The sequence below is a fragment of the Colletotrichum godetiae genome (assembly GCF_030913485.1).
Source record: "Colletotrichum godetiae strain CBS 193.32 chromosome Unknown BDP55scaffold_14, whole genome shotgun sequence".
Taxonomy (NCBI): Eukaryota; Fungi; Ascomycota; class Sordariomycetes; order Glomerellales; family Glomerellaceae; genus Colletotrichum; species Colletotrichum godetiae.
Window position 1 is genome coordinate 783,479 of NW_026851262.1, and position 14,029 is coordinate 797,507.

The 14,029-nt window shown below is 53.5% G+C and overlaps 4 protein-coding genes across 4 annotated transcripts; 1 reads left to right on the forward strand and 3 right to left on the reverse strand.

Moving 5' to 3' along the window:
- Positions 1–2,673: 2,673 nt before the first annotated feature.
- On the forward strand, positions 2,674–4,504 carry BDP55DRAFT_740345 (caspase domain-containing protein; the record flags this gene model as incomplete). The annotated part of the gene is made up of 5 exons (XM_060580414.1): positions 2,674–2,773; positions 2,860–3,063; positions 3,118–3,943; positions 4,020–4,189; positions 4,257–4,504. The coding sequence occupies 5 exons, from the start codon at positions 2,674–2,676 to the stop codon at positions 4,280–4,282; spliced, it is 1,326 nt and encodes a 441-aa protein (XP_060431508.1). The 3' UTR covers positions 4,283–4,504.
- Positions 4,505–4,689: 185 nt separating this feature from the next.
- BDP55DRAFT_630449 (uncharacterized protein) lies at positions 4,690–9,049 on the reverse strand (the record flags this gene model as incomplete). Its single annotated transcript, XM_060572148.1, has 6 exons — positions 4,690–5,401; positions 5,449–6,879; positions 6,930–7,148; positions 7,196–7,608; positions 7,667–8,812; positions 9,041–9,049. 6 exons carry the CDS (start codon positions 9,047–9,049, stop codon positions 4,690–4,692), a joined length of 3,930 nt encoding a protein of 1,309 aa, XP_060431509.1.
- Positions 9,050–9,967: 918 nt separating this feature from the next.
- Positions 9,968–10,614, reverse strand: BDP55DRAFT_548959 (uncharacterized protein; the record flags this gene model as incomplete). The annotated part of the gene is made up of 2 exons (XM_060568886.1): positions 9,968–10,381; positions 10,528–10,614. 2 exons carry the CDS (start codon positions 10,612–10,614, stop codon positions 9,968–9,970), a joined length of 501 nt encoding a protein of 166 aa, XP_060431510.1.
- Positions 10,615–11,575: 961 nt separating this feature from the next.
- BDP55DRAFT_630451 (ATP phosphoribosyltransferase) lies at positions 11,576–12,715 on the reverse strand (the record flags this gene model as incomplete). The annotated part of the gene is made up of 3 exons (XM_060572149.1): positions 11,576–11,946; positions 12,004–12,573; positions 12,643–12,715. 3 exons carry the CDS (start codon positions 12,713–12,715, stop codon positions 11,576–11,578), a joined length of 1,014 nt encoding a protein of 337 aa, XP_060431511.1.
- Between the last annotated feature and the right edge of the window lie 1,314 nt (positions 12,716–14,029).

Sequence of the window (14,029 nt, forward strand, 5' to 3'; positions counted from 1 at the left end):
TGCCAGCCACGGTTTTGGCCCCGACGTCGTCGTATGTGTAACCGTCTAGGTATTCGAAAGGAACTGGGGTCTCGTCGAGGTTGAGAATTCGCGAGTTAGGAAATCGACGGGCTGGACTTCCGAGTAAATCTCCGACGTTAGACCGCTTCACCTTAGCCAGGGCCATTTGATTAACTCGTCGGATAAAGGAAAGAAAGCTGTTGACAACTTTGAAGTACTCAGTGGGTAACTTCGTTGCCTGTTTGGTAAGTCGACGTCGGGTAATTCTCATACGATTCTGGAAGCCACGAAACCAACCGGGGGAAAAAATAAAAAGATGTTTGCTGTTCGGGTTCTGCTGGGCGAAAATCCGCTTAGCGGTCCTTTTGAACCAACTGGTACTAACGAGCTTTCCCTCACTTCGTCGCTGGCGGAAGGCGCCGTATAGCGCTGTCTCGAGCTCTGGCCACTGAGGGTGGTAGGCGTAGTTGGAGGACCGATTGACGATTGACTCGCGGTTCTGATACCAGGAGATAACCGTGCTTCGAGGGACTTTGAACCAATCTGCGGCTTCCTGGTATGTGGGACGTCTGTATATCCCTGGGAGCTCGGTCTCGCCCTGGCGCAGCCTCGGGGGGCAAATCGACTCTTCGTCGAGCTTCCTCACGCGGTGATGCTCTAAAAACATCAGGACGTTGACTTTGGTATCGTGGGTATAGTGGTGCTGGCGGCGCTTGATTGGGCCACTTCGCGGTGTATATTTCCGGTCTTTGATGGGGGTAGGAGCAGGCCCGCGGCGCTTAGCTGCTGGAGGTGTAATTGGCACTTTTGCCGTATTCGAATCCTTCTCGGCAAGGGCCCGTCGTGAGGGCATCGTGGGCACGTCGACGAGGCCCGTGGTGGAGGTGTAATTGGAGGTATAATTGACAGTATAATTGGTGGTCAAATCGGTGATGTAATCGGTGGAAGTGGGCAGTTGGGTAGGAGTAAAAAATGGAAAATAATCACTTACCGCCTTCCGTATACGGTTTAGTCGATTATATAATCGGATAAAACTGATCCCTCGAAAGGGCTTAGTGTGGGCCGCTAGCAGGGCTGGCACGGGCTAGCGCAAGTTCGAGTTGCTCGAGTTTCTACGGTAGGTCCTGTCCCGGTGCTTTGAATTGGATTCCGGGCTTGGGGGTGGGTGGCAACATCAGACAGACATATGTACAAACGATAGGATGCAGACTTGCGTGGGTAGAGTTGCAGAGAAGCGCAGGGCAGCGATCCCTCCGCCTTCCGCTCTCTCTTCCCGTCAGACCAGGTCTGGGCATGTCGTCCCTTCTCCTACTGCCGTCCGCGGGAAGGGGAGGAACTGACAGCCGCTTGGTCTTGGCGGATGATGGAGAGTCTGGCGCGAACCATACCTAACAGACTATTATGCACCTCGCTAACCCCCTGCTCCATTCAAATAAGGTGGTCTTGGTAGTATATGTCATGATTGGGCATGGTGATGTATCGAGTTCACCTCACTTCAACCGGCAATTGGGCTCATCGGCAATGATTTCCTGAGACCTGCATTCCAGCGTGGCTTGGACTTCTTCCTCCCACTGAGCCCAGGAGTAGCCACCCATTGAGTCATGGGCCATCTGTATCAGCCTTGGAGGCATCCCGACTGTTGCTTGTCGTTGGATTTGACCAACGGTGTGTGCCTCGCATCCGGAGCCCTCCCACGCTCCGCAGCAGGACCAGGCGACAAGCTCGGCAATTCATCATGACGGTTGGCTTTGTAGCCCGGAGCAAGACGTGAGAGACTGGGACTTATCTCGAACACGCGAGAGAAAGTGTAAGAGCACCTGAACCTCCCAGATTAGAATCGATGATCAGATGATGTGGAATAAGTTTCTGGAACTCCTTCTTTCTCTTCTGGAGGCCGGCGTGAATCTCAGCTGAAAACCCCAAACACTTGCCCAGAAACAGACAAAACGTCGCGCCTTTTGTGCAAGTGTAACCGAGGCCTCCTCCCTTTCACCTTCCATTCAGTTCAGTTTCCACTTACCGCCCCTCTCCTCCCCTCCAAGCTCCCCCCTCCAACCCCACCACTCTGACCTCAAGACGTCTCATCCTGGGCTGCCTCGCCCGTTGCACCTCCATCCGAGCCCATCCCTTTCCCATCTCAACCCAAGTGCTAAGGTACCTAAGCTGCCAAAATCCACGCTTCCCTCCCAGCTCTGATGTGAGCAGGAGCTTCCCGCAGTGCCGCGCTACCGTTCAAAGACCTTGGCAAGGTAGGTACCTGACGGACCCCTCCTCCTGGCTGTCCCCAATCCGACCACCCGTTTCTCTGCGCATCGCTCTCGCATCTCACCCAACTGGAACCCCACAATCTTTCTTAACACCCTTCGCATTCCATTCATATCAACTCTTTACCTTCCGAGTCCGAACTTCTGCAGCTCTTCAGACCCTCCTCTGTAGAACTCGCACCTTCCCTGGCTTGCCGGGAAGTCTCCATTTCAATAACAAAGGCTTGTTTTGAACACAGCTTATTCGCTCATAGTGGGTTTGCCCCTCACCCCGCCCTTTCCGGGGACACCACCTCATCTCACTCACAACCCAACTCACCTCTGTTCCAGCGAAGCCTGTGTAAACCAAAACACGTCTTGCACAACACTCTTCACCCTGCACAAGCACAGCGTCAATTGACTCGGCAACATGTCTGGCTACCCAGGACAGCACGGCTACGGCGGCGGCGGCGGTGGTTATGGTGGAGGAGGCTATGGTGGTGGACACCACCAGCAGGGAGGTTATGGAGGTCACCAAGGAGGAGGAGGAGGGGGAGGAGGCGGCGGCTACGGCGGATATCAACCTCCCCCCGGCCCCCTCCCTCGCACCACGGAGGCTACGGCGGCGGCGGTGGCGGCGGCTACAACCCGCCTCCCGGTCCCCCTCCGGGCCAGGGTGGCTACGGCTATAACCAAGCACCGCCCAACCCGCACCCGGACCAGGGCTACATCGGAAGGTATGCACCCCCTTCCCACCCTCCGCCTCCGGGCCTCGACGTATACGGCTACCCTGTCAATTCCGGACACCAGGGAAGACCCAGTGAGTATCACACGCCTCGCTTCTTCGAGTCTCATGAGTACTGATTCATCTCAGATATGCCAACGGTGAACTCCAACGACTGGGCTCACGGCAACCGAAACGCACCCCCTCCCCCGCCTTCAGGCGCCCAGCAGTTCGGCCACGGCGCTCCCGATGGCTACAGCTTCCAGTACTCCACTTGTCAGGGTAAGAGGAAAGCACTCCTCATCGGCATCAACTACTTTGGCCAGGATGGTGAGCTGCGCGGCTGCATCAACGACGTTAAGAACCTATCGGCCTTCCTTGTAGAGAAGTACAACTATAAGCGTGAAGACATGGTTATTCTCACCGATGATCAGCAGCAAGCCATGGGCCAGCCCACGAAGAACAATATCCTCCGAGCCATGCACTGGCTCGTCCAGGGCGCACAGCCAAATGACTCTTTGTTCTTCCACTACTCAGGCCACGGAGGCCAGACTGAGGATCTTGATGGCGATGAAGATGACGGCTTCGATGAGGTCATTTACCCGGTCGACTATAAGGAAGCCGGCCACATTGTCGACGACGAGATGCACCTCGTCATGGTCCGACCCCTCCAGCCCGGCGTGAGACTGACGGCCATCTTCGACTCTTGCCACTCCGGTTCCGCCCTGGACCTGCCCTACATCTACTCCACCAAGGGCGTCCTCAAGGAGCCCAACCTGGCCAAGGAGGCCGGCCAGGGACTGCTCAAGGCATTCTCGGCTTACACTTCGGGCGACCTTGGTGGTGTCGCGAGCTCCATCTTTAGCTTCGGCAAGCGCGCCATCGCCGGCGACGACGCCTATGAGAAGACAAAGGATACCCGTACCTCTCCCGCCGACGTCATCATGTGGTCCGGCAGCAAGGACAGTCAGACATCGTGAGTTTTTATCCATCGTGCTTGGGAGGAGGCAGAGAGAGAGAGACTTGAAAGATCTAACAACGTTGTTTTCTAGTGCCGACGCTACCATTGCGAACCAAGCCACGGGCGCCATGTCATATGCTTTCATCACGGCTCTTAAGAAGAACCCTCAACAAAGCTACGTCGAGCTGCTCAACAGCATTCGCGATGTCCTGGAGGAAAAGTACACCCAGCTGCCCCAGCTCTCAAGCAGTCACCCGATCGGTAAGCCGCGTCCCACTGCTGTGTTCTTCGTGTCCATATTTGAATGTTTATGCTAATCCTCGCCTAGACACGGATCTTCTCTATGTGATGTGAGCTCTCTCGGTTTGACATGGAAGCTACCCCCCAAAAGCAGGGCACGCAGGAGGGAAAGCAGTGCTTTAAAGCGTAGTAATGACAAAGTCATACAAATGATTCATGATCAACAGTCTTCCCTTTTCTAAAGTGAAGGAGGAAAAGAGCCTTCCATTTTCGATTCTATAACGTCTATTGTGATGGGTATCGTGCTTTTTTGCCTATATACGCCCCTCCGAGGCAGAAGAAGCAAAATAGGCCTTGGTCAAACGCCCTCCCGTAATTACCGTCCCATCCTGTCAATTCAGGAAATGAAAACCTCTTTTGCCAATGGAAATTCACCAAGCCATGTCCAGTGAAGTAAATGCTCACCGATGCCCCAACGCGCTGAGCTCATGCCAAAAGAAACGAATACCAACCCTTTCCTATTAATCCTCGCCAAAAGGGTCATCGTCAAGAAGATTGAAGACCGGAGTCGTCTTCACCCTCTTGCTTCCTCCGTAGGATCCTCCCAGATGTCCTCCGAGAAAAGAACCATCGTCGCCGCAGAGGTCAATAACCTCATCGTCGGCATTGTCCTCCATCTGTCTCTTGCGAGAAATCGTGCCGGAAATGCGACTCTGTCCCGGCCTCACATTATGAGACCGTGGTGTCAGAGCGCTCGACGTGGCCCTCGTTCCTCCAACCGCGCTGCGCGAACCTGGGGGGCTCTTCTCGTTCATAAGGGAAGTGAGCCTTGGATTATCCTGTTTACTCGCGTCGACTAGTCTGCTGAACCGCGACCTGTTTGCGGCAGAGGACGCGGTGCCTGAGCCCACGACATTATCCGAGGCCGTCCGCACCTCCCATGACGAGCCGGTCCGACGCTTCTTGGAGCGTTCCGCGTCCAGAATCGCCGCCGTGTAGTCTGGCTGGTCGCTGCTGCCGGTAGCTGGTGACGGACTGCTTGAGGGGCTTCTTGCTCTGAACCCGAGGCCTAGTCGACTTGTGCTACTGGAGGTACCTCCTGCTAAAGCATTCAGACGTGGTGTAGGCCTAGGCGTAGGGCCACCTAACATGGCATCCAACCGCGGGGTTTTGGAGGGATCGTTGGGCGTGCTTTGAAGCGACGACGTAGACCCCCCCGTTAAGCCGGCTCGTCTGTTGAACGAAGACACGGGTTCGTTTCTCGAGCCGCCCCTCCGAACGGGGCCAACGGGTTCCGCGTTCTCGACACGCTGGATTCGAATCTATTGACGTTGCCGCTCCGAGGTGTCTCTCTTGGCGTCAGGCTCTGGTCTAGTTTCGCCCGGAGTCGAGCCGTCGATTCATCGTCGAACTTGGGCGTAGACTCGAGCTTAATCCTGCCCAAGTTCTTGAGTCGATCTCTCGTCGAGGTGCTGTTGGAGACGGGTATACCATGTTGGCTGCTACTATTTGGAGTGGTTGTTGGCTTCTCCTTTTTGACGCTCGCGCCAAACCTGTCTCTGATATCCCTGTGACCTGACCGCCTAGCTGCTGAAACGCCAGCAGACGAAGGCTCTGGCTTCACAATGCCCGCTATGTCCATGCTCTCTGTCTTTGGCGTTGCCTGGTTGCGAAGCGCATTGTCATGCGAGGGCAATTCATCTCTGGTTGAGGATCCTTGGTGACTTCTTCGAGGCGGCGACGAAGAAGCTGAAGGCTCTGCGGCTGTGTTCGTGGGAGGCCCTTGCGACTCCGCGTCTGCAAGCTTCCACATAATGTTGCCCTTGTCTCCAAGGAACAACAGCAGAACATCTGGGTCAAATTGATGGACAGCTCTGGTTGCCTCCTGTCTCCTCAATGCTCCACTTGTACGGATTCTTTCGTTAACAAGCGAAAATTTGACAAGTTGCATCGTCAGACTAGCCTCGTTCTTACCGTAGATGGCTATTTTGATGGGTTTATCTTGCTTTTTGAGCTGTTCTTTGATGTGATCCACGATCGCCCTCGGCTTCACTAAGTGAATCGTTTTCCAACTTGGTTGCTCCAAGAAAGAGTCCAGGGTCCTGCAGTGGCGGCAACATTCGGCCATTGGGGATATCGACCTCGGCTCCCGCTCGATCCGCCCTGAGACGTCCTCAAAGACTGCGCTCTCGTAATACTCAAAGATGGCCTGAAAGAGGCGCTGGTACGCCGGCTTATCGGGGTCCACCACGTCCTGGAGAGTCCTGAGCAGTGGTAGCCAGAGAGGTGCCAAATGGATAAGCTCAATCTCGGTAACATGCTGGGCAATGTGGTTTGCGAGATCGGATACTTGATCATCCATACCTAGACGATCAAGATTTCGGAGCAGTCCAGCGATCATTGTGTGACTCGCCGGGCCCGGCTTTGAAAGGCCGTTAAGAAGTTCTTCCGTTGGTTCAGCAACGCACCAAGCCTGCCGAGCAGCCTTTGCTTCAGTGCTTTGCTCTTTGTGGGTATTGCTGACCAAGTTCTCGATCTTCCATAGCGTCCGTGATGCGACTGGCACTCCTGCATGCCTCTCATAAAACTCGGCAACTTGGTCAAGGGGCAGGTTGTCTCTCTTTGCCACCTCAAAGAGTCTGTTGAACATTCCAAATATGAATTGACTCTGCTTTGGCATGTCTCCAAGTCGGCTCACAACTTCGTTCATCCTGTCGATCATTAGTATGCGAAGAAATCAGAGAATGGAAAATGTGCTTACGTGTCTCTCCACTTGCCAAACTCCTTGAACAACTTCAAGAGGTTCACTACAACCCGGCCATGGCTAGCTGAAAGAGGGGCTTCCAGCATTCTGAAAGCCATGATCCCCAGTCCCTGGGTGTTTTCGCTCGAAATGTTGGCCTCAGAGCATGCAGGGAGCTTGTCGACTATGCTAGCAACTTGCAAGAAGTTGTTGCCCTCGAACAGAAAATGTCGGAGCCTAAGCTTTTGTTAGTCAAGGTTTGTGATTGGAAATTTCCAACTTACTCAAAAAGAGCATCGGCTGCCGAGTAGCCATAGGAGGTCGCATTTTGGCATATGCAATTGTAGTCTACAATCGGCGCAGATCGGATGTTGGCGACGAGATTCTGGAAAAGCTGATGGTCTTTGAAAATCAGTGAAGCTAGAATAAGGTCACCCATAAGACCGGGGTCCATCTTGTCAATGAGATCTTCACGGTTTGTAAGTCGCAGGCCGAGGATCCTTGTCTCTGATAACTCGTTCCCTCGTTGAGGCCAAACAAAGTGACAAAGAGACCTGAGCGCTCCAAAGTAGAATGCTGACTCTGAAGATCCTTTGCATTGCCGCAGGAGATAGCGCCAGAGGTTTCCAGCAAGCTGGGTCTGATCGGCCATGTTGACAAAGTCTAGTTGCTTTCGGAGAGGTGTAATGATGATTGCCTATGAATAGTCAGAATGCAATCACAAACACCGTGATGGCTGGTCGCCTCGAACTTACCGGTGCGAAGTAATATCCTATATCACCACTAGTGCCTGGGACAATGTTTTGGTACCACTGAGGGTTTGCCTCACGGTATTTTCGCTCGTCGTCAAATGCCCGCTCCTCATAGGGCCATCCCCATGAGAAGATTGAACGGCGGGCCCTTTCCCAGAGGATGTTCCTCTCATCTAGCACATTGCCCTCATGGCAATCAATGGTTTCGGCAAGCGTAAGCTCGTCAAATTTGCCAAAATACTGGATACTGGGTGAGTGGGTGACGTGCTGATTGACCTGCCAGAAGCCGTTCTGCTCAAAGGCTTGCAGCCCGGCGTTGCTGTCTTGCTGGGAGGAAATCCAAGCTTGGTATTGGCAGTGGGCTCCTGTATATTTCATGACCACTGGAAGCACCTCAAATCCTAGCCGAGGGCACAGGTCGATGAGACGAGCCATGAGGGAAGAGTCAGCAGCAGACATGTTCTGCCCCATGACCCAACTCTCGAACTCGGCGGCATTTTTCGGGGCGTGGAAGTGGTAGACAGCATATTGACGTGATAGGGATCGGTCCTGAATCCTAGAGTCCCAGTGCTTCAAAATCTCCGAGAGCCGACCGTATGCAGAATCTAGTGCATGACTGGAGGCTGGTTGCTGGCGTTGATCTGTTGTAGTGGGATGGCTTTCTGTCTCTGAACTAATCGCGTGGGACGTGTCGGGCCCACCGACCGCGTAAAGAGCCTCGATAGCTTGGTATAGCTCTCCTCTGAGGGCACTACTCAATGGCGCGTTGATGCCGTGCAAGATGCCGGGCCTTTGAGGTGCAGGCTCCGGCTCTGACATGACTTTGTTTTCATGTGTCGCATTTGCCGAATCTCTCTGTGACGTGTTTGCGATGAATGAATGAGTCTGTAAAGGCAGCTTGCAAGCTAGGTTGAGTGACTTGGAGTTGAAAGAGTTAATTGGAGTGGGCACGTTGAGAGCCAAAAAGGAAAGGTGCGAAGAGGAAGTTGGCGCGTGCGTGGGGTAAGAGAGAAGGCCCAGAAATTTACCAGAGCCGGTAAGGGAAGCAACGTTCCTTGAGGGTGCTGGGCCCACTCCACGATCTGCCCCACTTGAGTCCCCTTCCCCGGCAGTTGACAAGCAAGAAGATGCAGTGCAACAAGCTCTTCTCTGAAAGACTTAAAGACAAGAGCATTAGGATTCTAAAGGCCCAACATCAGGATGGTCTATATCTGGTACTATATAGACGTAAAAAAGGGTTGCGAGAGATATTTGTGTGTACGCGTCTAAGAGCCTGTGTTCTAATCGTCTATAGGACATAAAAATCGGGACTCTAAGCTGTGCACAAGTAGGGAGTGCTGTGAAACCAGAAATCTTGAATAATTAAAAACGACGAACAAAAGCCATGCTGGAATGATCAAGGATCGGATATGGACCCCGAAATATACCGGGGACTTCACGGTATAACCGGGCTCTGTACAGCTCAGAACCCTTCAAACAAATAGCACAGTGCTTAGTGGATGATAAAGATATGAAGCTACTCAAAAGGTAAGGCTCGGGGCGATTTAATTTGATGTCAATCTAACACCTGGAGGAAGGAGCGATCCCAATCTCCGTCGTTCCTTCCAGCTCGATCCGTATATAAGACTGGACCGCATGGTTGCGGCTTCCTTTAGCATGGCCTTTTTCAACTATCCTTTTAACTTGAGATTGGCTCCCGTTATAGGGAGGTGCCCTTTATAAAGCAAACTCTTACCCACGGGCATTTGAATATCACAGTCAATGTGGGATGTTTTAAGCACGATACCCTGGTTCTAGTGACATGTTCGCTTCTTTTAATGAAGAGTTATGACGAATGCTCCATAGTGGATTTGAGCAAGTTGAAGACTTTTGGTTCTATCATTAACTGCAGACAGCTACAAATCAACTCCAGGGTATAATCACACTTCCGAGGTTTCTCCTCTACGCCATTTTATCCGAACCATCATCCAGTCTTTCCATAAAATCCAAAAATCACACCTAGTCTTTTCAGGCCCTAATCAGTTAAATATCAACACTGAGGTAAGCTTTGAGATTCTCCCCGTTGTCGGATTGTCGAGGGCGGGCCGAGTCAGCCAACCGTTGTGTCAAGTGGGCCCCAAGGAATCGATTCTGGCAGAGCCCTTGGAAGACAGTCGTATCGATAGAAAGTTCATCCCAACTTGCGTCGCCTTCATCCTGGGTGCGCATTGATGTAGCCGGGAAGGGCGTTGCAAATCGACGAGCTGCAACCATATACCAGACATCTCAGCCCGGCGCATATTTCCCATTCTCATTCGCAATCTTTCAGACCTCGAAAGCTCTCTCGCCAAAGCTCCTCCACGCCCAGCTGCAAACGATCCAGCCACCCCAAGCCAAAGCAAGCGACATGGTAAGCAACGCGAGCGCCATCACCACGAGAACATGGCCCCTCAGCTGGAATGCATCGTCCATCTCCATGCGCAGCAGCTTCTTCTGTTTACTGTGGTAGTAGAAATCCTCCCGTTCGTCCTTGGGGCTCGGCGTCGTCGTCGGTGTCGATGTCTTCGAATCCTTGGCCTCTGCGTAACGGTACTGTGATTTCCGGTAGAGGATGCTGTGCAGCCAGGAGGGCATCCAGCCTTGCCGCCCATGGTTTCTTGACCTCCTGATTGTGTAGGTGAGGTCTACCCATGCGAGGGAGAGCAGAAACGAGACGAGGATGATGGGCGTCATTATGACCTGTGGTGGAAATGTGAGCGTCTTGCACACCGAGCACCGCGACATGCCACCTGGAGTCCCATATTGTCTGGAAACCCTCTTCGGTCTCTTCAAAGCAACCCAAGGCCTCATAATACCCATGAGGACTTCAGTGCGTGTGAGCTTACCTTGTAAATTGTGGGTTGCTGGACGGCTCCAGCGTCACTGCCGCCTCGCGTGGCAGTGACTTTGGTGGCTGTTGTTGATGACGACATTGCCTCCCGATGGCCGAAATACTTGCAGAGTCCGTGGACGATGGGCGTCGAGTTGTAAATGACTTATGAAGCTTGGAATCGGGCCCTCTGGCAATCTGCCAATAACTTTTCGTGTGAGAGATGAGTAAAAATCAAGATTTCAGAAAAAGGGAGGAGCGTACAAGACGACGGCGTGCGGAGATAGAAATATGTCAGTAAGACAAGGTGAGGTACCTGATCATCGTTAGCTTCGGCGCGGGCGGGCAGCACCGCCGCCGTGCTGCCACTATCCGTACTGGGCCTAAATTTAATACCACCGCCTCGGTTTCGGTTGCCAGGTGGTGCGCCTTACCTTCCGGTACCTCACCACTCACCTTGCGCGCGCACTGCGGTTGGGATACGGGAGTGACGGAAGGTCCCCACTTGGCGCCCATTGGGGATCACTGATCAGCGAGACATCACATCATACCTCTCCCAACACAAGCTACTAAAGAATTGCAGTGAAAGAAAGCCCCAAAACACACACAACTCACGCAGAGCATCGACCGACACCGATCCAATTCGCTCTTGCTGACCCGTGGACACGAGCCCCCAGAGATCCTAGAGCTCTGTTGATCAGGGGTGCCCAGTGCGTGGCTCTGCTCGTTCTGATTCAGCCCTGTGTCCACAGAAGGAGGCCTGGCAAAAGTGCAGAGCCTCTCAATGCAACGCTAGCGACGCAAGCAATGGCGACGCCTCAATGTCATACGTACCCGTAGGAAATACCGTCGCCTCAGCCACAACTGCTCAGTTGGTCGATGATGAACGGCCGTTTTCACTCAGCACCACTTTTGTTTACGTCTTGTTCTTCTGGACCCTCGCTGGTTTCACCTCCAATTGCGATATTTTGGTTGACTCTTGCACCTTTGCTGACTATTCTTGCAGGAGCATTACATATTTCATGGTATTCATCTATTTTTCCTTTCCAAAATACTGCAAAATTCTATCGAGTGTTGTGGATATCGAGCACCAAAATGTCCTGAGCGCCAACGCGGGTCAGATCGTCCATCACCAGCGCAATCTTCTTCTTCTCAACCATTGAGCTGACGGCGACCCAGCCCTCCTCGTCCAGTGTTGTGATGGTCGGCGCCCGCTTTCCAGGGGTAATCGACTTGGCGTCGGACAGACGTGATCTCTCAATGTTGTACTGGCACAGGACGAATCGCTGAGCGGTAATGACACCGCGGATACGGGCGGCGATGAGCTCGATCAACTCGTTGTTTGACGGCGACCGGGACTTGATGAGGCAGGCTTGAGAGTCGACGACGGTGTCAATGGCCTTGAGGCCGGCGGCCCTCATGGTCTCACCAGACTCTGGATGCGGATGTTAGTGCTTGTTTGAGTGCTGGTCATTCTAGGACGACTACTTACCAACAAGATCAACGATGCCATCGGCGACACCCAGCGCACAGGCAGCCTCGACACTTCCACTGAGATCGATGATCTTGGTGCGAAGCTTCTTGGGTGAGGTGTTGCTGTTGCCATCGGCGTCGACACCCAGCTCCAGCTTGGCAAAGTGCTCGGCCGCCAGGTTGACGAAGCTGGTGCCAATGGTCTTGCCAATCAGGTCCTCCGTTGTCGCGTAGGGGCCCTTCTCGGGGACCTGGGTCTGCAGCTTGCAGTGGCCGAAGCCGAGCTCCATGACCATTTCGCAGCCTCCGACCTTTTGAAGCTCCTCGCCCTCGGGATTCAGTTCGACGGAGGCTCTCCGGGCCTTGTTGCTGCTGATGACGCCGGCATCGTGCTCCTTGACCTGGTCCCAGCCCGTGATACCAAGATCGACGCGGCCCTCGCCGACAAATGTGGGGATATCGGCGGCGGGCAAGAAGATGAGGGCGATGGGGAAGTTCTTGACGAGGGCGATGTCGAGGCGGTTCTCGCGGCGGAACTTGATGTCGGCTCCCTCAAGCAGGTTCAGCGTAGCGGAGTTCAAGCGGCCCTCTGTGGAAAGGAGTCACTGTCAGCATGTGCGACTGTTGGTTTCGGGATGAACATTATGGGCTGACTCACTCTTGGGCACGGCAAACAGAAGGCGGCCCTCTAGGCTTTGCTTCGTCATTAGCTTCTCTGCGAACTGGTCCATGGCGGTTGCGATGGAGGGGTAAAAACCAACTGGTTGACCAAATCCATGGTAGGCAAAGGTATGTTGCAATGACGCGATCGACAGACGGGAATATAATAGGTGGAGAGAAGTCGTTCTCAGAGTTGAAACGCTTCAAGAGGTTAGGTGGAAACGGTCGGGTCGGGCGCGCGTGCGGAATGGAGCACAAGGTCGCAGTGAAGCCAATGGCGATGAGAATTTCTGCAGCGAGAGCGGCGGGGTGGTTTTTGGGTCGCACAGCACAGGTTCGTTGTGGTGTTCAGAGGGGTGAGAGTTGAGGCTTGGAAAGCGAGCGTGATTTCGAGTCAATTGGTCTGGGACTCGGGTAATGATAAAAGTTCAAGTCTGCGCGACTTTGTTCTTGGTCGTCGCGGAAGCTGTCCGTAGGAGGGGCACTGCACTTGTTCGATTCTGCGGTGAGTCAAAGGCCGGGCCAAGACTTGGGGAGAGAGAGGGCGGAAATTTTGTGTGGTGGATTGGAACCCCGCCGTCTTAGTGTGCGGCAGCAGTCGTCACTCATCACCGCGGGCCACCACCACGTTGGCCTATGTCGGAGCTGCGACTGGTGCAGACTCAGAGCAGAGGGCGTGGATGGCGGGGCACGCCGTTGAACGCGGGGCAGTCCTTGGACCAAGTGACGGCACATGCCGGAGGGGCAGGCGGCACCCGAGTCCGTTCTCACAGCGGGCCCTCGCTGAGGTAAGCTATCTACTCATCCATTTGTTGAAGATGAAAGTTGAAGGGCAGAAGGAGATGAATGTTGATGCACCCAACCCATCTTAAGGTAAGCTAATGTGTGGTAAACTATGGAATGCGTTGATGAAATTTACCCTCAGCGGCATGTCGTGTATCGCAGCTAAATGAAAGCCAAAGCAACGGTGAGGTAGAAATCGTGCCTGACAAAGTTCTGGGTGTGGGCATTGTATGTTCAGGTTGCTCTGCTGGGTAACTGGTAGATCTCAAGCTTCAGAGTCAAGGCATGACTGCGCATATGTGATTCAGTCAATCATGAGTTTGGAAGCCTGAGCCGCATAACTACCTTATTCATCCATGTCAGGCTATGCCCACGCCATGATACTCACAGAGCATCTGTGTACACCAATACGATGCGTCTTGGTAGTTGAACCTGGCTTCCTTATATGGCCAGAGCTTCCAGCGCGAGAAACTCCCCGTGTAAGCTTCGACGTGGCTCCAACTCTCGAGCCAGTCCGTTTGGTCAACGAGAAATCGGCAAACAATAGAATGGAACCTGAAAAATAATTCTGTTGAACGGAGTGCGAGTGCAGGGCAATCTAA